Source organism: Nyctereutes procyonoides, unplaced genomic scaffold (assembly GCF_905146905.1).
Source record: "Nyctereutes procyonoides isolate TBG_1078 unplaced genomic scaffold, NYPRO_anot_genome, whole genome shotgun sequence".
Lineage (NCBI taxonomy): Eukaryota > Metazoa > Chordata > Mammalia > Carnivora > Canidae > Nyctereutes > Nyctereutes procyonoides.
In genome coordinates, this window is record NW_026575125.1 from 43,932,201 (window position 1) to 43,960,050 (window position 27,850).

At 41.3% G+C, this 27,850-nt stretch overlaps 1 protein-coding gene across 1 annotated transcript; it reads right to left on the minus strand.

Annotated features, from left to right (window-relative positions):
• Positions 1–402: 402 nt before the first annotated feature.
• LOC129517911 (importin subunit alpha-1-like) lies at positions 403–27,850 on the minus strand. Its single transcript, XM_055338023.1, is given in 3 exon segments — positions 403–936; positions 938–2,277; positions 27,802–27,850. Coding segments are annotated over 3 exon segments (1,674 nt in total). The 3' UTR covers positions 403–651.

Genomic DNA, 27,850 nt, shown 5'->3' on the forward strand with positions numbered 1-27,850 from the left:
TCAGCCTGATTAGATCTATTTTTTAAATTTTTATTTATTTATTTATTTATTTATTTATTTATTGTTTTCAAGAATGTTTTTTAATAATAAATTTATTTTTATTGGTGTTCAATTTGCCAACATACAGAATAACACCCAGTGCTCATCCTGTCAAGTGCCCCCCTCAGTGCCTGTCACCCATTCACCCCCACCCCCGCCCTCCTCCCCTTCCACCACCCCTAGTTCATTTCCCAGAGTTAGGAGTCTTCATGTTCTGTCTCCCTTTCTGATATTTCCTACCCATTTCTTCTCCCTTCCCTTCTAAAATTCTGCAGTCATGAAATCTCTCGAATCCTTTATGCTTTTTTCCAGAGCCACCAGTAGCTTTATAATTGTGCTTTTGAATTTCTTTTTTTTTTAAAGAAAAGGGTGGAATTTAATCTTTATTTACAGGACACTGTAAGATAGAAGATTCCACATAGAAATAAGCAACCCACTGAGAGGAGGAGCTTCATACAGTTTGTACAGTTCAGAACTGGTCAAGTATAGTTTCGTTGTAAAAAGTGCTACAATAACAAAACACATTTAAAAAGAGTTCTTAGTAGAGAAACAGTAAGACAAACTTCTACCAAACAGTACACAACAAACAACTTTCTGTCTCAGCTGTACAATCTAAAAGTTAAAGGTCCCAGGAGTGCCATCCTGAGCTTGGAATGTATAGCCTTCAGAGGTAGTTTCGGGCACAACATTCTGATCTTCCTCTTCCTCTACAGAGAAATACTTCTCAATCAAGTTTAATGAATCTTTGTACACAGACTCATTTTCATGGTTTTGTAGAGCTTCAATTTTGTCCAAACCCCCACATTCTTCAATCATTATACTAAGTTTCTCAGTTTCACCTAGTTTCTCAGCAGCCTGAAAGATGTTTGAAATGGCATCTAGAATAACCAGAATAATTTCTGGTATCTTTTGCAGTTAAGAGGTTCATCAATGGTTCTATTATGCCACAATGAACGAGGTATACAATTTGTTCAACTGTTCCACCACTTGTATAGTTGGTCACAGCCCATACAGCTTCCTTTTGTGTCTTAAAGTCTGCCTTAGAGAGAACACCAACGAGGAATGGGACTAATCCATGATTCACAACTTGCTGTATCTGGTCCTGGCAACCAGCTGTGATGTTTGACATTGTCCATGTAGCTTCCTTCTGAATATTAGTTTTGGGGTTCGTTAGCAGGCTGGGAAAGACAGCAAGTGCTCCTGCATCTATTACAACCTGAGTCTGTTCATCTGTCCCAGTGACAATATTTCCTATGGCTCTTAGTGCAGGAGTCACAGTGGGTAATTCAATAGCTCCTAGAAGCTTCACAAGTTGGGGCACAACTCCTGTTTTCACAACCATTTCAATCCATTCATTTGGACCATCAGTAAGGTAGGAAATGGCCCAGCAGGTATCTGCTAATACTTCTGGATCATCATGATGCAGGAGATGAACTAAAGTAGGAAGAATCTGCTCAACAGCATCTAACAGGGGTGCTGGATTCTTATTGCGACAAAGGTTTGAGAGTGTCCAAGTAAGGTTACGTAAGTAACCACATGCTAAAGATGACATATCAGGAACTGCAAGGAGAGCCAACAGTGGGTCAACTGCACCATACCTGATAACCAAGTCTCGAAAAACTGAACCATCACCTGCAATGTTTCCTAGAGCCCATACAGCTTGTTCACTGATGTGGGCATGGGAAGATGCCAAAAGAGAAATGAATGCTGGGATAGCACCTCCATCGACCACAGCCTTGGTCTGTTCTGATGTCCCAGAAGCAATGTTAGTGAGGGCCCAAGCAGATTCAAACTGAATAGGACTACAATCAGTTCTGCCCAAGAAGGACACAAATTTTGGAATCAAACCAGCCTGGATTATGTTGTCTATGGGGGGCTGTTTTTCCCTAGAAAGTAGTTTCCTAGCAGCTTGAGTAGCCTGGAGCTGGCTTTCCAAATTGTTGCTATTTATGCCTTTGACAATGTCATCAACAGACCAATTTACAGTGCCCTGATTGTTGCGGTTTTCCTGCAGTGGAGAGGTAGCGTCATCAGGAAATGAGCTTACATTTCTCCTTTTCAGCATCTGGTCATCCTTCTTCGCTTTCCTCAGCTCCACATCAACTTCTATTCGGAGCCGCTTCAATTCTGTACTGTCTTTCCCCTTGTTCTTGAATCTGTTAAGGCGGGCAGCTGGTGAATTAGCATTCTCGTTGGTGGAGATGATTATGAGACAAAGGGAGAAAGCTCCACGGCCGGCTCAGGCTTCCACGGGAGGCGGTGTGGGGCGCGCAGGCGGCGGGTCAGCTGCCCTCAAAACGTCCACCGCAGATCCGTGCTTTTGAATTTCTGACATCAAATGTAATCCAAATTCTGTAACTCTGTGGGAGAGAGTACTATTTCTGATTCTTTCTTCTGTGGTGAGTTCTTCTTTCTAGTCATTTTGTCAGGGCAGAGTGGCTGTATGAGCGGACTGAATCAAGAATATCAACCATGACCTAAGTAAGTTTTATCCTAGATGATTCTGCTGAGGTTAGAGACCAGAAATTGAAAACAAAGATTAGAATGAAATAAAACAAAAGGACCACTAGAGCGGAAAACAAATTGTCAAACAAAGTAGTAAAAACACAAAAGGCCAAGAATCCGAAAGAAGAAAAAAAAAGAAAAGAGAAAAAAGCGAAAGTAAGGAGAAAATAGAAAACAGAAAAAAAAAAGAAGAAAAAAAGAGGGGGGACTTGGAAATCATGGTGGTGACGAAGTTGTAGTGGAGGGAGGATGTAGTCTACCTGAGGGGTACTAGAGGGTGATCCTCTTGGTTCTGAGTATATTAAGTTTTCTATGTTAGAAAATGTTCAGTCCCAAATTTATATAAACCAGAAATACTTGTAGAAACTTGTAGAATACTTGTAGAAAGCACGAACATTGACCATCAAAACATAAATGAGATAAAAGAGGGGGCAGAATGGGAATGAGGAATCTCACAGAATGAACCGCATGGTATATCACTTGGTTCTGGGTGCATGCTGGTCATGTTATAGAAGGTATTAACTTCTGCCATTGTAGAACAAAATGAGGTGTAGAAAACAAAATACACAAAACACGCAAAAAAATATCTTCTATATCTCTCAAAATAGTTGAGTGTTTTGAAGGGAATCTCGAAGTGGAACATGTATTTAATACCTGTAATAGTAGAAATATAAAAGTCAAAAAGATTGAGACTTAAAAATGAAGAAGTGGTAAAATATTGTATTAAAGATGGGAAAAGAGAAAAAATGGAAATTTACAGTCTGATATAAAAATGAGTTACTGGCTTGACGGGATGAGCACTGGGTGTTATTCTGTATGTTGGTAAATTGAACACCAATAAAAATTAATTTATTAAAAAAATGAGTTACTGGAAAAAAGGAAAAAAAGGAGAGGTACCTTCTAGTTCTATATACTGTAAATCCTTTGATTCCCCCTGGAGCTTCCAGCACTGCTTGGTCAAGAACTTGCTCTTCCCCTGTTCTTCCAACTGGTCTTCTGAGGGAGGCTCTGCTGTGCAGATTCTCAGGTGTGTGTGCCTTGTTAAAAGTGAAAACCCTACTTTCTGTAGCATTCCAGATGTTCCGTCTTTATTTTTTTAAAAAAATTTCTTTCCATTGGAGTTCAATTTGCCAACATATAGCATAAAACCCACAGCTCATCCGATCAAGTGCCCCCCTCAGTGCTCATCACCCAGTCACCCCAACCCCCTGCCGACCTCCCTTTCCACCACCCCTTGTTTGTTTCCCAGAGTTAGGAGTCTCTCATGTTGTCTCCCTTTCTGATATTTCCCACTCATTTTCTCTCCTTTACCCTATATTCCCTTTCACTAATTTTTATATTCCCCAAATGAATGAGACCATATAATGTTTGTCCTTCTCCGATTGACTTATTTCATTCAGCATAATACCCTCCAGTTCCATCCACGTCGAAGCAAATGGTGGGTATTTGTCGTTTCTAATGGCTGAGTAATATTCCATTGTATACATAGACCACAGCTTCTTTATCCATTCACCTTTCGATGGACACCGAGGTTCCTTCCACAGTTTGGATATTGTAGACATTGCTGCTATAAACATCGGGGTGCAGGTGTCCCGGCATTTCACTGCATCTGTATCTTTGGGGTAAATCCCCAACAGTGCAATTGCTGGCTGGTAGGGCAGATCTATTTAAACTCTTTGAGGAATCTCCACACAGTTTTCCAGAGGGGCTGCACCAGTTCACATTCCCACCAACAGTGCAGGAGGTTTCCCCTTTCTCCACATCCTCTCCAACATTTGTGGTTTCCTGCCTTGTTAATTTTCCCCATTCTCACTGGTGTGAGGTGTTATCTCATTGTGGTTTTGATTTGTATTTCCCTGATGGCAAGTGATGTGGAGCATTTTCTCTTGTGCTTCTTGACCATGTCTATGTCTTCCTCTGTGAGATTTCTGTTCATGTCTTTCGCCCATTTCATGTTTGGATTGTTTGTTTCTTTGTTGTTAAGTTTAATAAGTTCTTTATAGATCTTGGATACTAGCCCTTTATCTGATATGTCATTTGCAAATATCTTTTCCTATTCTGTAGGTTGTCTTTGAGTTTTGTTGCCGGTATCTTTTGCTTTCCAAAAGCTTTTTATCTTGATGAAGTCCCAATAGTTCATTTTTGCTTTCATTTCTCTAGCCTTAATGGATGTATCTTGCAAGAATTTACTGTGGCCCAGTTCAAAAAGGATGTTGCCTGTGTTCTCCTCTAGGAGATGGAGGAGATGGAATGATGGAATCTTCCATTCTTTGATGGAATCTTGTCTCACTTTTAGATCTTTCATCCATTTTGAGTTTATCTTTGTGTATGGTGAAAGAGAGTGGTCTAGTTTCATTCTTCTGCATGTGGATGTCCAATTTTCTCAGCACCATTTATTGAAGAGACTGTCTTTTTTCCAGTGGATATTCTTTCCTCCTTTGTCAAATATTAGTTGACCATAAAGTTGAGGGTCCACTTCTGGATTCTCTGTTCTGTTCTATTGATCTATGTGTCTGTTTTTGAGTCAGTACCACACTGTCTTGATGACCACAGCTTTGTAGTACAACCTGAAATCTGGCATTGTGATGCCCAGTTATGGTTTTCTTTTATAATATTCCCCTGGCTATTCGGGGTCTTTTCTGATTCCACACAAATCTTAAAATAATTTGTTCCAACTCTCTGAAGAATGTCCATGGTACTTTGATAGGGATTGCATTATTTATTCATAACGACACACACAAAGAGAGAGAGAGAGAGGCAGAGACACAGACAGAGGGAGAAGCAGGCTCCATGCAGGGAGCCCGACGTGGAACTCGATCCAGGGTCTCCAGGATCATGCTTTGGGCTGCAGGCGGCGCTAAACCACTGAGCCACCGGGGCTGCCCTAAGGATTGCATTAAACATGTAAATTGCCCTGGGTAACATTGACATTTTCACAATATTAATTCTGCCAATCGATGAGCATGGAATATTTTTGCATCTCTTTGTGTCTTTCTCAATTTCTTTCAGAAGTGTTCTGTAGGTTTTAGGGTATAGATCCTTTACCTCTTTGGTTAGGTTTATTTCTAGGTATCTTATGCTTTTGGGTGCAATTGTAAATGGGATTGACTCCTTAATTTCTCTTTATTCAGGCTCATTGTTAGTGTATAGAAATGCCAGTGACTTCTGGGCATTGATTTTGTATCCTGCTACACTGCTGAATTTCTGTAGGAGTTCTAGCAATCTTGGGGTGGAGTCTTATTTATTTATTTATTTATTTATTTATTTATTTATTTATTTTTAATAAATTAATTTTTATTGGTGTTCAATTTACCAACATACAGAATAACACCCAGTGCTCATCCCGTCAAGTGTCCTTGGGGTGGAGTTTTTTGGGATTTCTATGTACAGTATCATGTCATCTGCAAAGAGAGAGAGTTTGACTTCTTCTTTACCAATTTGAATGTTTTGTTCCTTTTTGTTGCCTGATTACTGAGGCTAGGACTTCTAGTACTATGTTGAATAGCAGTGGTGAGAGTGGACATCCCTGTCTTGTTCCTGATCTTAGGGGAAAGACTCCCAGTGCTTGCCCATTGACAATGATATTTGTTGTGGGCTTTTCGTAGATGGCTTTTAAGATGCTGAGGAATGTTCCCTCTATCCCCACACTCTGAAGAGTTTTGATCAGGAATGGATGCTGTATTTTGTCAAATGCTTTCTCTGCATCTATTGAGAGGATCATATGGTTCTTGGTTTTTCTCTTGTTTATATAATGAATCATAATGATTGCTTTACTAGTGTTGAACCAGCCTTGCATCTCGGGGATAAATCCCACTTGGTCATGATGCATAATCCTCTTAATGTATTGTTGGATCCTATTGGCTAGTATCTTGTTGAGACTTTTTGCATCTGTGTTCATCAGTGATATTGGTCTATAATTCTCCTTTTTGGTGGGGTCTTTGTCTCGTTTTGGAATTCAGGTGATGCTGGCCTCATAGAATGAGTTTGGAACTATTCCATCTCTTTCGCTCTAGTAGAATAGGTATGGTTTCTTCTTTAAACGTTTGATAGAATTCCCCTGGGAAGCCATCTAGCCCTGGACTTTTGTGTCTTGGGAGGTTTTTGATGAGTGCTTCAATTTCCTCCCTGCTTATTGGCCTGTTCAGGTTTTCTATTTCTTCCTTTTCCACTTTTGGTAGTTTGTGGTTTTCCAGAAATGTGTCCGTTTCTTGTAGATTGCTTAATTTATTGGAGTATAGCTGCTCATAGTAAGTTTATAAAATCGTTTGTATTTGCTTGGTATTGGTGGTGATCTCTCCTTTCTCATTCATGATTTTATTAATTTGAGTCTTCTCTCTCTTCTTTTTAATAAGACTGGCTAATGGTTTATCTATCTTATTAATTCTTTCAAAGGACCAACTCCTGGTTTTGTTAACCTGTTCCACAGTTCTTCTGGTCTCTATTTCATTTAGTTCTGCTCGAATCTTTATTAACTCTCTATTGCTGCTGGATGTAGGATCTATTTGCTGTTTTTTTCTCCAGCTCCTTTAGGTGCAAGATTAGCTTTTGTATTTGAGTTCTTTCCAGTTTTTGGATGGGTGCTCGTATTGTGATGTATTTCCCACTCAGGACTGCTTTTGCTGTATCTCAAAGATTTTGAACGGTTGTATCTTCATTCTCATTAGTTTCCATGAATCTTTTTAATTCTTCTCTAATTTCCTGGTTGACCCTTTCATCTTTTAGAAGGATGGTCCTTAACCTCCACGTGTTTGAAAACCTTTTGAACTTCTTCTTGTGGTTTAGTTCTCGTTTCAAAGCATTATGGTCTGAATATATGCAGGTGACGATCCCAATCTTTTGGTATTGGTTAAGACCTGATTTATGACCCAGTATGTGGTCTATTCTGGAGAAAGTTCCATGTGGACTTGAGAAGATTTTGTATTCAGTTGCGTTTGGATGTAAAGTTCTGTAGATATCTGTGAAATCCATCTGGTCGGGTGTATCATTTAAAGCTCTTGTTTCTTTGGAGATATTGTGCTTAGAAGAACTGTCGACTGTAGAAAGCACTATATTCAGTCACCCAGGATAAGTCTATTATTATCTAAATATGTCTTAACGTTGGTTATTAATTGATTGATATACTTGGCAACTCCCACATTTGGAGCATAAATATTCATGATTGTTAGGTCCTCTTGTTGGCTAGATCCTTTAAGTATGATATAGTGTCCCTCTTCATCTCTTACTACAGTCTTTGGGATAAACTTTTATTTATCTGATATGAGGATTGGTACCCCTGCTTTCTTTTGAGGACCATTTGAATGCTAAATGGTTCTCCAACCTTTTATTTTCAGGCTGTAGGTGTCCTTATGTCTAAAATGAGTCTCTTGTAGAGAGCATATAGATGGGTCTTGCTTTTTTATCCAGCCTAAAACGCTGCGCATTTTGACGGGGTCATTAAGCCCGTTCATGTTCAGAGTTACTATTGAAAGATATGAATTTAGTTTCATCATGATACCTATTCAGTCCCTGTTTTGTGGATTGTTTCCTTGTACTTCCTCTTTATTTTTTTTAGTAAATTAACTTTTATTGGTGTTCAATTTAACAACATACAGAATAACACCCAGTGCTCATCCCGTCAAGTGTCCCCCTCCGTGCCCGTCACCCATTCACCCCCACCCCCCGCCCTCCTCCCCTCCCACCACCCCTAGTTCATTTCCCAGAGTTAGAAGTCTTTATGTTCTGTGTCCCTTTCTGATGTCTCCCACACATTTCTTCTCCCTTCCCTTATATTCCCCTTCACTATTATTCATATTCCCCAAATGAATGAGAACATACACTGTTTGTCCTTCTCCGATTGACTTACTTCACTCAGCATAATACCCTCCAGTTCCATCCACGTTGAAGCAAATGGTGGGTATTTGTCGTTTCTAATGGCTGAGTAATATTCCATTGTATACATAAACCACATCTTCTTTATCCATGGATAAAGAAGGACCTCCATTTTGGATTGCATCTCATTTAATTGATTTTTAATTTCTGCCTGATTAGATCTAAATTCTGCAGTCATGACGTCTCTTGAATCCTTTATGCTTTTTTCTAGAGCCACTAGTAGCTTTATATTTGTGCTTCTGAATTAGCTTTCTGACATTGAATTGTAATCCAAATTTTGTAACTCTGTGGGAGAAAGGACTGTTTCTCATTCTTTTTTTTTTGTGGTGAGTTTTTCCTTCTAGTAATTTTGCTCAGTGCAGAGTGGCCAAAAACAAGTTGTACTGGAAAAAGGAGAAAAGGAGTGAAAAAAAAAAGGAGAAAAGAGAAAAAAAGGGAGGGGGAAGCAAACAGAAAACAAAATCAAGGGGAATATCCTCTGATTCTATATACTGTAAATCCCTCGACTTCCCCTGGAACTTTCCAGCGCTGCTCAGTCAATAACTTGCTTTTCTCCTGTCTTTCTAGCTGGTCTTTGGGGAGGGGCCTGCTGTGCTGGTTCTCAGATGTGTGTACCTGGGGGAGCTGCTCAGCCCCCTGCCAGGTGCACAGCTCAGTGTGAGTTGTTTATCCTGTGAGGCCTCTGCTCAGTCCCTGGTACAAGGTGACACCAGGAGGAACAACAACAGTGGTGGCGGCCAGCTCTCCAGCCCTGGAGTCAGCTCCCGCAGTAACTACCACAGCTCTCAATCTGCAGGGGCCTGGATGCTCTGGGGGCGGGGAGTGCCGATCTGCACAGTTCAGGGTTACCAGCAGCAGGTGCGTCCTTGCTGTCCTGTGTCCTCCCAAGCCTCTGCCTGTCCCGGGGGGAGTGCCGGATCTTGAGCTGTGTTCCCCAGCGCCCTGGGATCCAGGCCTGCACTGCTGGAATCGCCCTCAGAGGGCAAGCAGCCCCTTTTGCGTGAAGCCACCACGGGAGCCGCTGCCCGAGCTGCTCCTGGGACCCTGCCAGGCGCGTGCTCCAGGCCTTTAGGGATGCGCTCTCCCCTGCAGCGCTGTTCCCGTTAGTGCCCCTGGGAGCCTGAGGGCATCACTGCCCCTCCTAGGATCCTGCCGGAGCTCCCTGGGAGCGCCTTTCTGTCGGGGAAGATTGGTAATACTCCTGCTTCTTTGGGAGGGGGCTTTCCTGTCCTGGGGCACTCGCCATGTGGCCTTAGCCCAGCTCCTCGCGGCGGCCCCTCCCCCTTGGATTCTTTTTTATTTATTATTTTTTTCCGTCTTCCTACCTTGATAGAAGCGCAAACTCTTCTCACTGTTGCATTCCAGCTGTTTTCACTTTAAATCTCAGACAGAATTCGTAGGTTTTCAGGATGATTTGAAAGTTACCTAGGTTAGTTGGTGGGGACAGGTGACTTGGGGACCGTACTCTTCCACCATCTTGCCTCAGTCTGTTCCCTCTTTAAATCTCAGTTCAAATTCTTAGGTGTTTAGGATGGTTTGAAGTTAAAAAAATAAAAGGATGGTTTGAAATTTATCTTGTTAAGTTGGTGGGGCCAGGTGAGTTGAGGACCCCTACTCTGCCATCTTGCCCTGCCTCTCGAGTTGTGGATTTCTAAGAATATACTTTTAATATTTATTTTTTAATTTTAATTTTTTAAAACTAATTTAAAGATTTTCTTTATTTATTGAGACAGAGAGAGAGAGAGAGAGAGAGAGAGAGAGAGAGAGAGAGAACACCCACATGAGCAGTGGTAGGGGCAAAAGGAGAGGGAGCGGGATAATATCCCAAGCAGACTCTGTGCTGAGCCCCACCCAGGGCTAATCGGACCCTGAGCTGGAACCAAGAGTCAGACACTTAACCAACTGAGCCACCCAGGTGCCCCTATCTTTAAATTTTAGATATGCATTCTGAAGTATTTGGATATGAAATATCAGGAAGCCTTGGCTTGTTTTTAAAGTCCGTTAGGGGTCCTATCCCTCTACTTCCAGATCATTTTGGCCCTTTCTTTACTTCCTTTTCACCCTCAGGAGATCCTGTATTTCTAGTTTTTGCCTCCACAGGCTATTCCAGCTCAAAGAAGATAGAAGAGTTTCGGAGATGGTGCAAAAGCTGTAGCAAGGTCATGTATCCTCTTGTGTCTGAGTCTGTGTTTGAGGACATGATTCGGATCCCTCACAATGAAAACCTCAGGAAATTATCCCATTTTGCTTTTTCACTTTAAAATGTAACTATCTGAACCAACAATACGACATCATCATTCAGAATTAAGTAGATAGGCTAGATGACAAATGACTTCCGTAAACTCTTTCATTTGCCTTCCCCATCAGCAGGTAAGTAACAACTATTATTAGAAGGTTTATATATCCTTCCAGAGACATTTTACATATACATGGGTAGGGAGATATATATATATATACTTTCCCTTATTTTTTTTAAAACATAAGTGGCCAAAAGCAGTATAGATGGCTTTGCATCTTCTTTTTTGTTGTTGTTGTGTTGTATCATAAAGATGACATGAGCCCAGAGCCCACAGCAGAACTGAGGCAAAGGGATTCTGCTGAGCCCATTCTCAGTTTAAAATGCTATGGTCAGTCAAAACCAGGTAAGTAGGATCTTTGACTTTCCTTCCTAAGATGATAAATCAGGCCTGCTGCTTAGGCAAAACATATTTTAAAAAACTTTTTAAGGGGCACCTGGATGGTTCAGTCTCGTAAGCATCTCCCTTCAGCTCAGGTCATGATCCCAGGGTTTTGGGATCCAGCCCCAAGTCAGGCTCCCTGCTTGGCTGGGAGTCTGCTTCTTCCTCTGCCTACCCCCTCCTCCACTGTGCTCTCTCTCTCTCTCTCTCTCCCTTGCTCTTTCTCTCCCTCTCAAATAAATAAATAAAATCATTAAAAAATACAAAAAGTTTTAAGACATAAAGTATTTTTTAAAGAGATGGATAGAATGTTTTACCTTGTATTTCCATGTTTTGTTTTTGTTTTTTAAATTCCATCCCAGAGATAGAATCTGCGTCCCAAAGGCAGAACCATGGTTTACAGAAGGAACTGAGTACCTGGGGCCCAGAAGTTCTTAGGAATTGGTGGAGGACCCAAGGACATTTGAAATCATTTTCCTGAATGCTTCTAAATTCAGGTCATTGAATTTAGGAGACTAAGTTAAAGAAGGTTGTAGCAAAATTCCCCAAGAGGCAGTGTGCTCCCTTTCACTGGAAGGTTTACAAGCTGCCATCTGGCAATGTAAGGTGACAGAATTTTTTCATTTTGTCTAATTAGGCTATCCCTTACAGATTTATCATGTCCTCCAACCATTAAGCTTTGATTTTAATAGGATGAAACTGTAGGGAAATCTCTATTAGCTTCTCATAGCACTCAGAGTAAAATCCAGAAGTACTTACCTTGGTTCACAAGATGTTATGGAATCTCCCTTATCTTTTCACTCCACCTCCTGCTACTCTCTACTTGCTTACTGAGTATCCTCCCCATACCCTAGAACATGTGCTTTCTGCCTCCCGACCTTAAGGTGTTTGCATTTGCTATTCCCTCTGCCTGAAAATGTCTGCAACTCTCTGCTCCTTGAGAACTGTAGAGCTTGCTCATTTTCCTCATTTGGGGCCCAGGGTGTTGTTCTCCCTATACTTAAAGAAACACCATCCATCCCTTTGCTCTCTATCTCCCCATGCCTTATGTTTTTGTTGTTGTTGTTATTATTATTATTATTTTTACAATTCAGTGACCAACATGATGTCAAATTTTGTGATCTGTTTTTCTGTTCACTCTTTTTCTGCCACTCATAACAGAAGCCCACAAGGTTCATGCATATCTTTTGTGATGCAGCAGACACTCAATAAATTCATGTTGAATGAAAGCAGGATAGACACTGTACCAGTGTATGGTACACACTTACCCTGTTACACACCTCATCTCCACCTGCTTCGAATGGCTGTCTGTCTCCAATTCAATCTCCCTTTTCCTCTACAGCAGGAGTCCTTGATCCACAGAATGAGGACCTTGTTAACTGGATTAAGGAACGGGGCAGCCCAGGTGGTTCAGCGGTTTAGTGCCTGCCTTCAGCCCAGGGCCTGATGCTGGAGACCCAGGATCGAGTCCCATGTCGGGCTCCTTGCATGGAGCCTGCTTCTCCCTCTGCCTGTGCCTCTTCCTCCCCCTCTCTCTCTCTTTCTGTGTGTGTGTGTGTCATGAATAAATAAATAAAATCTTAAAAAAAACTGGGTTAAGGAACTTAAAAATGTGAGCTCAGGGTCTTTGCTGGCTAGCTTAACTCAAAGAGAAGGGCCTGGGCTTTGAAGCTTCTATTTCTTCATCTATATAATCTGGGAATGCTTGTTGAGCAATTTGAAATGTAACACTTTAAGAGGGAGTAGAGCCAAGTACTTTGCTTACTCAACATCTGTCTTCTATTCTCTGGCTTTGGGAAACAGAAAGCCAGTGATGAGGTGAGAGAGGCATGTGCCCTGTGGAGACCAAACAGAAAGAAATAGATTCATGTAAGTGGTGCAAGACAAACACAGAGAAGTCCCATGACATCTCTAAATCATAAATCCCCCTGTCCTCTCTAAACAGTTGGTTCCAGATACAGATTTTTCAGTGTAGTCCCCAAAACCCACTTAGGTATCCTGTCACCTCTCTGGATTCAACTTCTCTCACTCCCCTTCCACTCTGATGACAATGAAACACTCACAGGGTATACTCTCACCTTAAGGACTTTTCACTATCTGTCCTCTCTGCCTGTAATGCTCTTCACCCTTGATAATCTAGATGTCCTCCTATTGCCTCTAATAATTCGGCTTTCAGCTCAAACCTCAGCTCCTTATAGAGGTCTTATCTTCCCATCTGAGCATCTGCCCTGACCTGATCATTCTCATTTCCCTTACCTTGCTTTTTTCTCTATAACCCTTATCCCCACCTAAATTGATATATTTACATCTTTGTTATCATATCTCTCCAATGAGATGTAAGGTTTGTGTAAAACCATGTTAATTCTCTACCATACTCATATGGCCATTTGTAAATGCCATGGCCTTTTAGGACTCACAAATATGGGCACACAAAGAGGGAAAGGTTGGTTTTAGAGTGATCTTTACTAGGTAAAGGAGATGGGATAGAAGGAAGAAACTCAGGTATCTCCTGGGTCTGTACAAGACCTTTCATGTTACATCAAGCAAGTCCCTTTCCTGAAGTTGGAGTTATGGGGGGCAGGGCAGCTTGTAATCCCTAGAGGCTAAAAGTGTCACTCTTTTTTCCAGTGAATCTAGAACAATTATGCCTAGAAAAGGTCTTGAGGGAAAAGCAAGGTATTTAATAGCTGTTCTTTCTTTCAATTCCTATGTGCATGTGTGTGTGTGTGTGTGCATGCATGTACATGTGTACATGCTTCCAGCCAAGTTATGCCACAAGTTACTTTTCCCATAGTAGACAAATGAATCTTGTTGAAACATAAATCACATCCCTCCTGTAATGAAACGCTTTCCTACCTACAATCTCACTCTTAGTAAACAGATATATCCTGCCAATGAGCTGCAAATTAGATGTTATCTGGGCCCTTTACCTCTCCATTTCACCTTTTACCACTTCCCTTGGCTGAGTTCACTCCAGTCATGCTAGCCTCTTCACTACCCAGACAGACATTCACTAGGCACATTCAAAAACTTCAGAGTCTTTGAATTAGTCATTCCTTTTGCATGAAATAATCACTGATAATAATTTCCATTAGTAATGACAGAGTTATTTGTATGTTAATGAACCTAATACCTGCTCCCCCATTAGTCTGTTAATTCCTTACTGGTAATTAATCACCCCTTATAAAAGGGGTTCATTGAATTTTTACCAACCCAAGCCCAAAGTCTGACGCATGTATAGGCATCAAATAAATGTTTATGGAAATGAATTTGAATCAGTTCCTAGCAGGATACAGGATTATTCTTTTTTTAACCCAGCCTCTCTGGAAGAAACAGCAAGAGGAAACCAAGGTAAGAAAGAAAATACATAGGGAGCCAGACAGGCCAGATCCCTGCAGGAATATAAGCAGCAGTATCCAATTCAGCTAACTATCCCTCCATCCATTTAACAATCCAGTCATCCTACCAGCCATCTATTCACCCAATTTTCCATCCACACAACTATCTATCTATCCAAATTATCCAGCATATCCACTCTTCTATTTCTTCACCCTTTGCAACTAACCATCCATCTATTCATCCACCCACCCATTCATCTATTTCATCATCCATCTACCTACCATTTATCAATTTATTCATCCACACAGCTGTTTGTCTACCTATATATGTGTGTGTGTGTATATATATATATATAAACATCATCCAATTATCCATCCATGTATTCATACATACAAAAATTCATACCATCATCCAACCAGCTACCTCCTTTTCCATCAACCATTCATTTATCCAATCATTAACTTGCTTTTTCATTAATCCATTTTTATATCTATCTATTCAATAGTCTGACATTCCCTTCATTCATCCAACCATTTATTCATCTATCTGTACATTCACAAATCCATTCGACAACCATTTGCCAACCCCAGACTTTTCTCAGAAGCTCACTTTCTCTCTCTCTCTCTCTCTCTCTCTCTCTCTCTCTCTCTGTATATATGTTTGTGTGTGTGTGTGTGTGTGTGTGTGTGTGTGTCTGGTGTGTAAAACCTGGTGCCTCAGTGGCCAGGGTAAATGACTGCAGAACAAACTGCCCATTTCATAAACACTTATGGAGTTCTTGCTCTGTACCAGCTCATGGAAGAGAGCAACACCTATAGATACACACAGTCTATTCTGGCACCTGATGATTCTGTTCAGTTCATGCAAATATGTGGCAGTTGTACCAGGGCCCTTACCATGTGCCAAGGCCAATAAGATGAATGAATAAAATACACGCTTGTTTTCTAGGGCCCCAATCTGAGCAATAGGGACTTTCAAGGAGGGATATAGGGTCAGAGGACCAGAATTCTTTTAAATTAGTTTGGTATCTTCCACCTAATAATATCCCCAAACCCAGTTCCTTCTGTGAGCTCTCACAGAGCCTCCTTGGTTCCTCTCCCCATAGACACACTGAGGATCTTCCTAATTCAATGCAAAGGAAAAGAAAGTGAGGCCCAAAGGTAAGAGGTCTCCATCCTGCCGTGCTTACTTCCAAAGAAAATCTGATACAGGTACAGAAGGAAAACTTGCAGCATCAACTGAGCCAAGTGTTTTATGAGAAGCACTATTCTGCACTCAGCAAGTCTCTTCTTCCACAGCAGAATGGAGGGAAGTTGAAGGAGGAAGTTGGGGAATGGACTGATGACCTCCAACCCTTGTGGCTGGCCTTCTAGGAAGCTAGTCAAAGAGCAGAACAGGAAGGCAAAGGCATTACTGGAGGCAGCTTCCAGGCAAAACCAGCAACTGCAGCACAAGTGCAAGAGGTGGGCAGTGAGCATCCTTATAAAGGGCTATCTGTAAGGAAAGCAGAAAAGAGTCAGACTCAGACCTCTCCTGGGAAAAGTGTCCTTGGGGAGCATGGACTGAGGTCCTCAGACATACAAAACCCATACCTTCAACCAGCCTTCTTCCTTCCCTTCTCTTTATTCTTCCTTTCCTCCTCTCTTATCTTTCTTTTCATCCCCACCCTGAGATTTTTTTCTCCGTCCCTCTCCTTCTTCCCTTCCCCCTCAATATAGAATCCTTCCTTTCCTCTTCCCCCCTTCCATCACCTGTTCCCCCTTCTCCTCTATCTCCTTATACTCCCCCTTCACTCCTAATCCTCTTCTATGATATTTTCCCTCCCACATTCCCTCACTCCTCTTCTCCTTTTCTCCTCACCTCCTATTCTCTCCTCTTTCTCTCTTCTTTCTTTTTCTTCTTTGTATAACCTTTATCTCCCTTTTACTCCTCCCCTATCTCACTATGTGTGCAGGATGATGGCAGAGATAAAGAAGCTGGGTATGCAATTCCTCAGAAACTTATATTGCCTCAGAAGGAGCCAACAAAGAGGTAGGGAGGCCAGGGAAGGAGGAGGAGGGCAAAGAAAGAAACAGGGAAATGGAAAGAATATGGTTTTGTGCCCCTAAGTGCATGGATCCCTGTGAAGGGACAAGCAGGCAAGCATGGAGCTGCTATATAGGAGCAGAAGAGTTCATGAAAGCCTATCTGAGCACTTTGTCCAGGAAGGGTGTCCCTGCAAGAGGGCATACTGGTGCATAGGTACTGATATGGAATCACTGAGGCACTGGAAATACAGAGACGTGCTAATTTAAGGGTGTGAGTGCCAGGGTTCTAGGAGACCTGCACACCCCAGAGCTCAAGGTCCCCACCTCACAACCCTCTCATTCCTTAGGTACAGTGCTTTCCACAGAAAATCCAGAAGCTCCCTTCAGGACCAAGGAGACCAATTCAGAACTGATCCCAGGAAGGGCCACTTACTTTCCTAGGAAGGGAGTAAAATAACCTCGAGTAAGTGTAGTCAGGAAATTAATGACCTTTAAGCTGATCTGTAATGTAAATTAATGGCATTTTTTCATGCAAATGACAATGCACTAATAAACAATCTTTTACTTGCATATTTGTACACATGTCCATTTATTTCCTTTAGAATAAATTGTTGAAAGGATACTGCTGATTCAGTGATTCTGCATATTTAATATTTGATGAACCTTGACTTTCATAAAGATTGAATCACCTCACAGTACAATCAGCAGTTTATAAGAGTGATTGTTTCACCACATTTACACCATTTTAGGATTGTCATAAAGGTGTCATCATCACTTCCTTTCTACAGGTGAAGAAGGTATGGATTCCAGAGGTTTGGTAGCAATAACCAGATCACTCACAGGTTAGTGGAGGAGCCATACTTTTCACCATAGAAATGTTTGTGTCCAGAGCCTCTGAACTTCATTGAAATTCTGGGTGTCATTAATCATTGCTACTCTGAAGACCTAGGCTCACTCGCTCTTTATTTCAATGCCTCATCTCTTTTTTCATGATCTATCAACCAGGTTTGGGATTAAAAGAGCAAAAGAAAACATAAGTAAAAGGTTAAGCAGTTTTCAGCCTTTGTGTGGGTTTTTCTGTACTGATAGTAATTCTCTCCTTATTAAAATGACCAAAACAAGAAATCCAAGGCCATCTTTCTGATCAGAGATGAGTCCTTTTTAAAATAATTTGATTTGATGAATCAGGTCTGCTAGAGATGGTTCAGCTACTACTTTCGCTGTGATATGAAAAAGTTCCCTCGCGTCTTTCTGACTACTCTGGACTTCTTGCCCTGATGTCACACCACTCTACCTCCACCATTTCTGATCCTCCTGATGTTCTTCCCATAGGGCATTTTGGTTCCAGCCTAGTGAATCTCAGCCATCAGCACTCAGGCCTCAACGGAGGGGATCCTGCTCTCTTACCTCCACCTCTTTACTCCAGGCATGGATTGGGACTTTTCCAGATCTCCCACTTCACAGCAGATACCAGGTTGTGATATTTAATGAGATGTTATTCACACTTCTTGCACTATGGGAGAGAAGTGTAAAATAAATACTAGGACTTAAAAACCAACTTTTCATAGACCTCATGTCAATGGACCTGTTCAGACAGGTCCATTCTGGGATCTCTCACTAGGCCTGTTTCTTGCCTGGATGCCAGCTTGCCTCCAAATGGCCAGGGGCAGTTTACTACCCCACCACCAAGATGTTCTATGAGACTTTATACCTGGGAATCATGACCAAGCTTGCTACCAGCCCAAAAGAGAATGTTGGAAAAATTTCCTTATCTTGTATAAGAAGGGGGAATTTATAATACCCTCATTTTAGGCTTCAGGACTCACCTTCATCTAAAATGTGTAACAATAGACGATTCTTTTTCAGAAGAAACCCCATCCAGACACCTAACAGGTGGTCTGAGAAGACATTTACAAAATGATCTGACATATATTTTCCCATAGTTAGGTTATTACTGCTCTTAAATAACACAAAAGAGGTTGTTTCCTTCTTTTGTCTTTTTTCTCTATATCCCACTTATCATTCACTGAGCTTCTATATAAATGCCAGGTGCTAAGCATGATATTTTCTCTTATTCATTTTCAGGGAAAATCAGAAGGCACATTATTATTAATATTCTCTATGCCTTTTGTACCAGGTCACATTAACCTTTCCAAAATAATAAAATAATCTGAGCATCTCTCCTATTCTAGCCATTGCAGTAGAAGCAGTGTGCCACAGTGGTTACAAGATTGGGCTTTGAAGGGAGACTGGAGGAAAATCCTGCTTTTGTTATTTGTGTGAATGACTATCAGTATATCACTGAACCTATCAATACCTTTATTGAGGAAATTGGATAATGCCTATATCTAAACTAATAGGGACTTTACTTTGATCATTAATTTATATAATTAAATATAATTTATTAATATAATTGAAGAATTTCGAAGTGTTTGTCCCATGGTTAAACATTAGCTATCACTGTACCACTGGTAAATATGTCTCAAATGTGTTATATTTCAGAGAATTCAACATTGCAGCACCATCTCCATGCCTCTTGGAATTTATGTGATAATGACCACTACTTTATTCAGTCCTTACACTTGAAATGTGAAGCCAGAATTACCCCATGTGAAAAAGCTCCTTATATGAACATGTGCAGATGTGGAAGTCTGAGAGAAAACCCCAGAATGTAAAATCTTTCCAATGGGTGTTCTTAGGGAGGTGGCAACACTGAGACCTCAGGTAAATATATTTTTTTCTCCAAATTTGAACTACAAACCCAGGGAAAATATTTTCTTTTTTTTTCAGGGAAAATATTTTCAAAGTCTTTAAAACTTAAGAATAAAACTATTAAAATATTATAATAATTACAGAAAAAATGATCAATCCCAAAGGTAAATATTTGAGCAACCATGGAAATAATTACTATCAGTATCAGTACCCATTCCAGAACTGTCCAGGGTATAAAAAGTCTTAACAAGGGGATTATGCATATGTCAGATCCCATTTGCAAGGCTTTAACAATTGCTAGATAAAAACAATGGGCTATTTTATCCTGATGCCATAAAAAAGGTAAATTATATGCAAATTTCATGTCAGCTGTCTCCTGGTCCTTGAAATCTGAACTATGGGATCATTTTCACTCTGCATCATCTTGATGGACCCAGGAATCAGCCATTTGTTAGGCATGGACACATACATATGCATGCACAGCTGCATTTCCCCTGCCCAAACACACCAACACATATACGCATACCTCCTTTCTCATAAGATCTTCTTTGGCTTTGACTGATTTAGGATTGAGCTTGTGTGGCCCAGTGCTGGACAATGCATGCTGAAGGGAAGTCTGCTGAGGTGATTTCTGAATATATTTCTGTGATTTAAAAAAAAGAAAAGAAAAGATGCTGTAAGAGACCAAATCTTTCAGCCTTTGTATACTGCCCTGTCTGGATTTAGGACCAGAAATGCTGCAATCAAACCCTTAGTCCCATACAACTCAACAGCACAAATAAAATCATCATGGAAAGAGAGTGATATGCAGCAATATTTTACTTTGTGCATAACAGAAATATATCAACACTGGCATGGGAAGGTAGTTTATACACTATAAAATATCAGAATTGATAAGCTCATTTGTTTTTCAGATGAAAAAAAAAAGCCTGGTCAGCTGTGTTCCAAAACCTTCACTGACACTTTATTTTAAATGCCGTGCTAGGAGTATGAAGGACACAGAGATGATACATAATGTGAGAAACAAAGGGAGAAAGAAAAATTAAATTTCCTTACTACTCACAGCCTATTGACAAGTCCTTGAAACAGGAGAGTGACATTCCTTTAGGAACTCAGCTGCCCCATGTTAATTCTTTGCTAAGGGCAAAAGGCAATCTTAGCCCAACCTCAAGGATCCTGTAGGTCTTCTTTAACATATAAAAATTCCTTTGGAAACTTCCTTTATCTCTACTTCCCAAAATACATATTGGTAATCATTCCCCCATCATATGGCCCACTGATATATGTCTGAAAGGTTTCATGACTATGTTTTAGACTATTATTAGACAGTAATAAATAACATTTCCCAACAATAGCTAGCCCTGTTGAGGTCCCGGAAACCTTGCTTCCAAAATTCCTTAGAGACTCATGCTATCCCCAACTCCCCTCTCAACTTGAAAGTATATAATGGGCCGCTCCTCAGGATCCAGATGCATTTCCTTCTGCCCACGTGTCCTGTCTCTGTGCTTTAATAAAACCACCTTGCACCAAACACATCTCAAGAATTTTTCTTGGCTGTTGGCTCCAAACCCAACATCTTTCCTACATCAGTGCACACAGGATGTTTCTCAGGGAGCTCAATAATATGGAGGCATAACATAAATATCATTTCTATAACTTATATTGAATATTAATTGTGTGTTTAACTCTTTATGTTTGTTATTTCCCAAAGACCTAAGAGAAACATGTTATTGTTCCCCTTCTACAGTTGAAGAAATAGGCTGAAATGAGTTAGGTAAATTAGGTAGTTAAGCGGTAGAACTTGGATTCATATTCAGACCTATTGAACTCCAAAGGCAGGCTTTTATTCATTCACCAGGGAAACACTGCTTATGATATAGTTGTTGAGATGTAGATGTCATTTCTGAAGACAGAGTAATCTTCCTACCAACACTAAAAAGTTGTGGCATCCCTCAAAAGACTAGGTTAGAGTCCAGAGAATCTATGCTGAAACCAACCAGCTTCAGACACAACTATCTGACATTTTTTTTAATTTTTATTATTATTTATTTATGATAGTTGCAGAGAGAGAGAGAGAGAGAGAGGCAGAGACACAGACAGAAGGAGAAGCAGGCTCCATTCACCGGGAGCCCGACGTGGGATTCGATCCTGGGTCTCCAGGATCGCGCCCTGAGCCAAAGGCAGGCGCCAAACCGCTGCACCACCCAGGGATCCCCTATCTGACATTTTTATACATAAGTAAGGATTAGGTAGTTTGGACAATAGCAGAAGCATCAGAGTCCCCCTATTAGATAATAGAAGTTTTACCTAGTTTGAAAAGCTTGGAAGCATTTTATCATTACTCTTTAAATACGGTCAGTGTCTAAGAGAAAGAGTTCTTCTGGCATAGTTATTAGCTGGGAAAGGGAAGATGAAAAGGCCTGCTTTAGATCCCTGTACTACTCACAGATAAGCAGAGCTGTACTCCCAGAATTATTCTTTGGGGAAACACCAGGAAAACATCAAGGTTTCCAGCAATCTTTCCCCAGAAGCTGCCCCTTGATCCAAGTCTATTAACTTGTACGTATTTTCATAATTAATGAGCAAACAGAGGCAGGCGAGGTGAGATAAATTCAAATGGAGAAAATCAAGAGAAAATTGGTTTAAAACAATTGCATGGTATTTTAGACTGGCAGAACTAAAGTGGACAATTTATTGCTGCCACTGTTGTGTGACCTTGAATAAGTAACTTATCCTCTAGGATCTATATGCTTATATGATTGCTTCCTTCACTGAGATATTCAATCGTTGAAAGTTAGGGCCTTGAGTGACTGATTTTTGCATATCTAATTTTCAGAACACTTCTTGAGATCTAGTAGGCATCAATGGATATTTAATTGAATAATTTATTATGATAACACTAGTTAGAGAAATTGGAGTTAGTAGAGTAGATCCTGTCTGTGTAGGCAACAGTATGTGAGATCTTTGTGTATCATGCAATATGGTATTTTGAGATAAAGAGATAATTGCTATAATCTCATACTATTTACTAAGAATGATGGCTTCTGAGGGGATTTTTTGGTTCAAAGCTGGTAACTTAGTAAGAGAATGTAGATAGGAGATGAGAAAGAAAGCAGATTGTCATCTTTTAAAACAATATGAAGGATGATGTCTAGTAGGAGGATATTGAAGAGGCAACTGGAGTTAGAGGTGGTCAACGGGCAATGGAAGCTTTGGAACCAAATATGGGGTGGTGGACATCCAACAGAAGATCTTTATGAAAGAGATTAATTAGTCTGTTGCAGTTTTTTTAAAGAGATATACTTGCCTGGTGTTCACCAAATCTCAAGCACTATTCTAAGGACCTTAAGTCATTTAGACCTAATTACAATCCAGTGTGTTAGCTTCCACTATTATCTTCATTATATAGATGAGGGAACTGAGGAGAGAGAGGTTAGTACAATGGAAAATACACATTTAGTAATTGATGGGAAGAGAGAAGAGACTGAGGGATGCTGTGTGGAGGTGTGGAGTGTCAGAGCATGGAGGACTTTGTGGACAGCTGTTGCTTCATGAGGAATATTAGAAAGAGCAGCATTATGTTTAGAGGGGATTTTATGGAGGTTCCCCCATGGGTTATGTTCTGGAAATGCTCTTGTTCATTTCCCTATAAAAGCCTACATGTGGATTAAATCTTATTTTTTAAATAATAAAAAATATATTGGTATTAAACAATAAACACAACAATTTTGTTCATGACCTGCTGGGCACCAGTCATGGCTCACATGCCACCCTTTAAGCAGCACTGACTTTGTGAAAAGATAGCAGCTTTTGATATTAGGTAGAGCTGGGCTGGAATTTCAAGTCTCAAATTTAATGCATTCAATTTTGTAATATCTATAAAAATGCTCATTCGGGCTAATGAAAATTTAGTGAAGGAAATGCATATACATCTATTAGCATACTTCCCAACATACATTAAATGTTTGTATATCTTACTGTCTCTCTCTCCACTCCCTTATTTTCCATCTCACCTAAACCTATTTTTTCCTTTTCTCACTTAGCTATATTGAACTACTCTGTAGGATTCCTAAATCAGATACACTTTCTTTTATCTTTGTATTTTTGCATATGCTGTTCCCCTTCCAAGAACTCCTTCTTGCTATCTGCCACTTCTTCACTTGTCAATATTCCATATTCACCTTGCAGAACCAAATTTTTTTCTCTCCATTTAAGCTTTCCCTGATTCCTTCAAGCAGTGTGAGATGACTCCCATCTGTACAATAATCCCTGTGTTTTTCATGTCTCTTCCTTGGGTATGAACCCTGACTCTAGTTATTTTACCTACCACCTACCCTGTCCAAACTCCCTTTCTAGGGATGTGAAAGTGTAACTGGGCTAGGGTATCTGAAACCAAAACTGAGTCTGGGAAGGGGTAGACAGATTTTGGAGATTTTACTACTAGTTGCAGAGCATGCATATTGGGAGGATCTTAGGTGAATCTTAAATTCAACAGCAATGCTGTGTTGATATCAAATAATTCCATCAATGATTGGTTTGAAGGGTCAGGACATAGAGGTGGGAGAATTAAGATTGAGCACTATAGTAGGCTAAATAATGGGCCACCAAATATATCCACGTCCAATTGCCAAACTTGGGACTATATTTCCTTACATGACAACAGGGATATTGCAAGTATAGGTTAGTGGGGAGATTATCCCGAATTATCCATGTAGGCCCAATGTAATCATATGAGTCCTTTTGAGAGGGAGGCAAGAGGCTCATAGTTAGATTCAGAAAAGGAGACCACAGACTGGGAGGGGCAAGATGGCGGAAGAGTAGGGTCCCCAAATCACCTGTCCCCAACAAATTACCTAGATAACCTTCAAATCATCCTGAAAATCTACGAATTCGGCCTGAGATTTAAAGAGAGACCACCTGGAACGCTACAGTGAGAAGAGTTCGTGCTTCTATCAAGGTAGGAAGACGGGGAAAAAGAAATAAAGAAACAAAAGGCCTCCAAGGGGGAGGGGCCCCGTGAGGAGCCGGGCTGAGGCCGGGGCGAGTGTCCCCAGGACAGGAGAGCCCCGTCCCGGAGGAGCAGGAGCTGCACCAACCTTCCCGGGCGGAAAGGGGCTCGCAGGGAGTTGGAGCAGGACCCAGGAGGGCGGGGATGCCCTCGGGCTCCCTGGGACACTAACAGACACCTGCGCCCCGGGGAGAGTGCGCCGAGCTCCCTAAGGGCTGCAGTGCGCACGGCAGGGCCGGAGCAGCTCGGAGGGACTCCGGAGCGGCTCCACGGAGGGGGCTGCGGGGCGGGAGCGCGAATCCAACAGCGCAGGACACGGAGCACAGGGTGCCGGGACACAGCCCAGGATCCGGCCTCCCCCAGGACAGACAGAGGCCGGGAGGGCCCAGGACAGCAAGGACGCTCCTGCCCCGAGCTGAGCTGATCAGAGGCCCCGCCCCGGAGCCTCCAGGCCCTGTAGACGGAGAGCCCCATAGTTCCTGCAGAGGCTGAATCCAGGCTTCCAGAGTTGCCATAGCAACTGCGGCCTTTCCTCCTGGGTCCTCACGGGGTAAACAATCCCCGCTGAGCCCTGCAGCAGGCAGGGGCAGAGCAGCTCCCCCAAGTGCTAACACCTGAAAATCAGCACAACAGGCCCCTCCCCCAGAAGACCAGCTGGACGGACCAGTTCCAGGGGAAGTCAAGGGACTTAAAGAATCAGAAGATACTCCCCCGTGTTTTTTTTTTTTCTTTTTTCTTTTCTTTATGATTTCTTTTTTTTTTTTAAATTTTTTTTAATTTTTATTTATTTATGATAGTCACAGAGAGAGAGGCAGAGACACAGGCAGAGGGAGAAGCAGGCTCCATGCACCGGGAGCCTGACGTGGGATTCGATCCCGGGTCTCCAGGATCGCGCCCTGGGCCAAAGGCAGGCGCCAAACTGCTGCGCCACCCAGGGATCCCTTCTTTATGATTTCTGATTGCTTCCCCCACCCCCCTTTTTTTCACCTTTCTTTCTTTTTCTTTCTCTTTTTCTTCTCTTTTTTTCCTTTTTTTTCCTTCTTTTTCTCTTTTCTTTCCTTCTCTCTCTTTCTCTCCTTTTCCCAATACAACTTCTTTTTGGCCACTCCGCACTGAGCAAAATGACTAGAAGGAAAACCTCACCTCAAAAGAAAGAATCAGAAACAGCCCTCTCTCCCACAGAGATACAAAATCTGGATTACACTTCAATGTCAGAAAGCCAATTCAGAAGCACTATTATACAGCTACTGGTGGCTCTAGAAAAAAGCATTAAGGACTCACGAGACTTCATGACTGCAGAATTTAGATCTAATCAGGCAGAAATTAAAAATCAACTGAATGAGATGCAATCCAAACTAGAAGTCCTAACGATGAGGGTTAACGAGGTGGAAGAACGAGTGAGTGACATAGAAGACAAGTTAATGGCAAAGAAGGAAACTGAGGAAAAAAGAGACAAACAATTAAAGGACCATGAAGACAGATTAAGGGAATTAAATGACAGGCTAAGGAAGAAAAACCTACGTTTAATTGGGGTTCCCGAGGGCGCTGAAAGGGACAGAGGGCCAGAATATGTATTTGAACAAATCCTAGCTGAAAACTTTCCCAATCTGGGAAGGGAAACAGGCATTCAGATCCAGGAAATAGAGAGATCACCCCCTAAAATCAATAAAAACCGTTCAACACCTCGACATCTAATAGTGAAGCTTGCAAATTCCAAAGATAAAGAGAAGATCCTTAAAGCAGCAAGAGACAAGAAGTCCCTGACTTTCATGGGGAGGAATATTAGGGTAACAGCAGACCTCTCCACAGAGACGTGGCAGGCCAGAAAGGGCTGGCAGGATATATTCAGGGTCCTAAATGAGAAGAACATGCAACCAAGAATACTTTATCCAGCAAGGCTCTCATTCAAAATGGAAGGAGAGATAAAGAGCTTCCAAGACAGGCAGGAACTGAAAGAATATGTGACCTCCAAACCAGCTCTGCAAGAAATTTTAAGGGGGACTCTTAAAATTCCCCTTTAAGAAGAAGTTCAGTGGAACAATCCACAAAAACAAGGACTAAATAGATATCATGATGACACTAAACTGATGTCAGTCAATAGTAACTCTGAACGTGAACGGGCTCAATGACCCCATCAAAAGGCGCAGGGTTTCAGACTGGATAAAAAAGCAGGACCCATCTATTTGCTGTCTACAAGAGACTCATTTTAGACAGAAGGACACCTACAACCTGAAAATAAAAGGTTGGAGAACCATTTACCATTCAAATGGTTCTCAAAAGAAAGCAGGGGTAGCCATCCTTATATCAGATAAACTAAAATTTACCCCGAAGACTGTAGTGAGAGACGAAGAGGGACACTATATCATACTTAAAGGATCTATCCAGCAAGAGGACTTAACAATCCTCAATATATATGCCCGAATGTGGGAGCTGCCAAATATTAAACGAATTATTAACCAAAGTGAAGAAATACTTAGATAATAATACACTTATACTTGGTGAATTCAATCTAGCTCTTTCTACCCTCGATAGGTCTTCTAAGCACAACAGCTCCAAAGAAACGAGAGCTTTAAATGATACACTGGACCAGATAGATTTCACAGATATCTACAGAACTTTACATCCAAACTCAACTGAATACACATTCTTCTCAAGTGCACATGGAACTTTCTCCAGAATAGACCGCATACTGGGTCACAAATCAGGTCTGAACCTATACCAAAAGATGGGGATCGTCCCCTGCATATTCTCAGACCATAACGCCTTGAAATTAGAACTCAATCACAAGAAGAAGTTTGGAAGGACCTCAAACACGTGGAGGTTAAGGACCATCCTGCTAAAAGATAAAAGGGTCAACCAGGAAATTAAGGAAGAATTAAAAAGATTCATGGAAACTAATGAGAATGAAGATACAACCGTTCAAAATCTTTGGGATGCAGCAAAGTAGTCCTGAGGGGGAAATACATCGCAATACAAGCATCCATTCAAAAACTGGAAAGAACTCAAAGGAGAACACAGGCAACACCCTTTTTGAACTTGGCCACAGTAACTTCTTGCAAGATACATCCACGAAAGCAAAAGAAACAAAAGCAAAAATGAACTATTGGGACTTCATCAAGATAAGAAGCTTTTGCACAGCAAAGGATACAGTCAACAGAACTAAAAGACAACCTACAGAATGGGAGAAGATATTTGCAAATAACATATCAGATAAAGGGCTAGTTTCCAAGATCTATAAAGAACTTCTTAAACTCAACAGCAAAGAAACAAACAATCCAATCATGAAATGGGCAAAGGACATGAAGAGAAATCTCACAGAGGAAGACAGACATGGCCAACATGCACATGAGAAAATGCTCTGCATCACTTGCCATCAGGGAAATACAAATCAAAACCACAATGAGATACCACCTCACACCAGTGAGAATGGGGAAAATTAACAAGGCATGAAACAACAAATGTTGGAGAGGATGCGGAGAAAAGGGAACCCTCTTACACTGTTGGTGGGAATGTGAACTGGTGCAGCCACTCTGGAAAACTGTGTGGAGGTTCCTCAAAGAGTTAAAAATAGACCTGCCCTATGACCCAGCAATTGCACTGTTAGGGATTTACCCCAAAGATTCACATGCAATGAAACGCCGGGACACCGGCACCGCGATGTTTCTAGCAGCCAT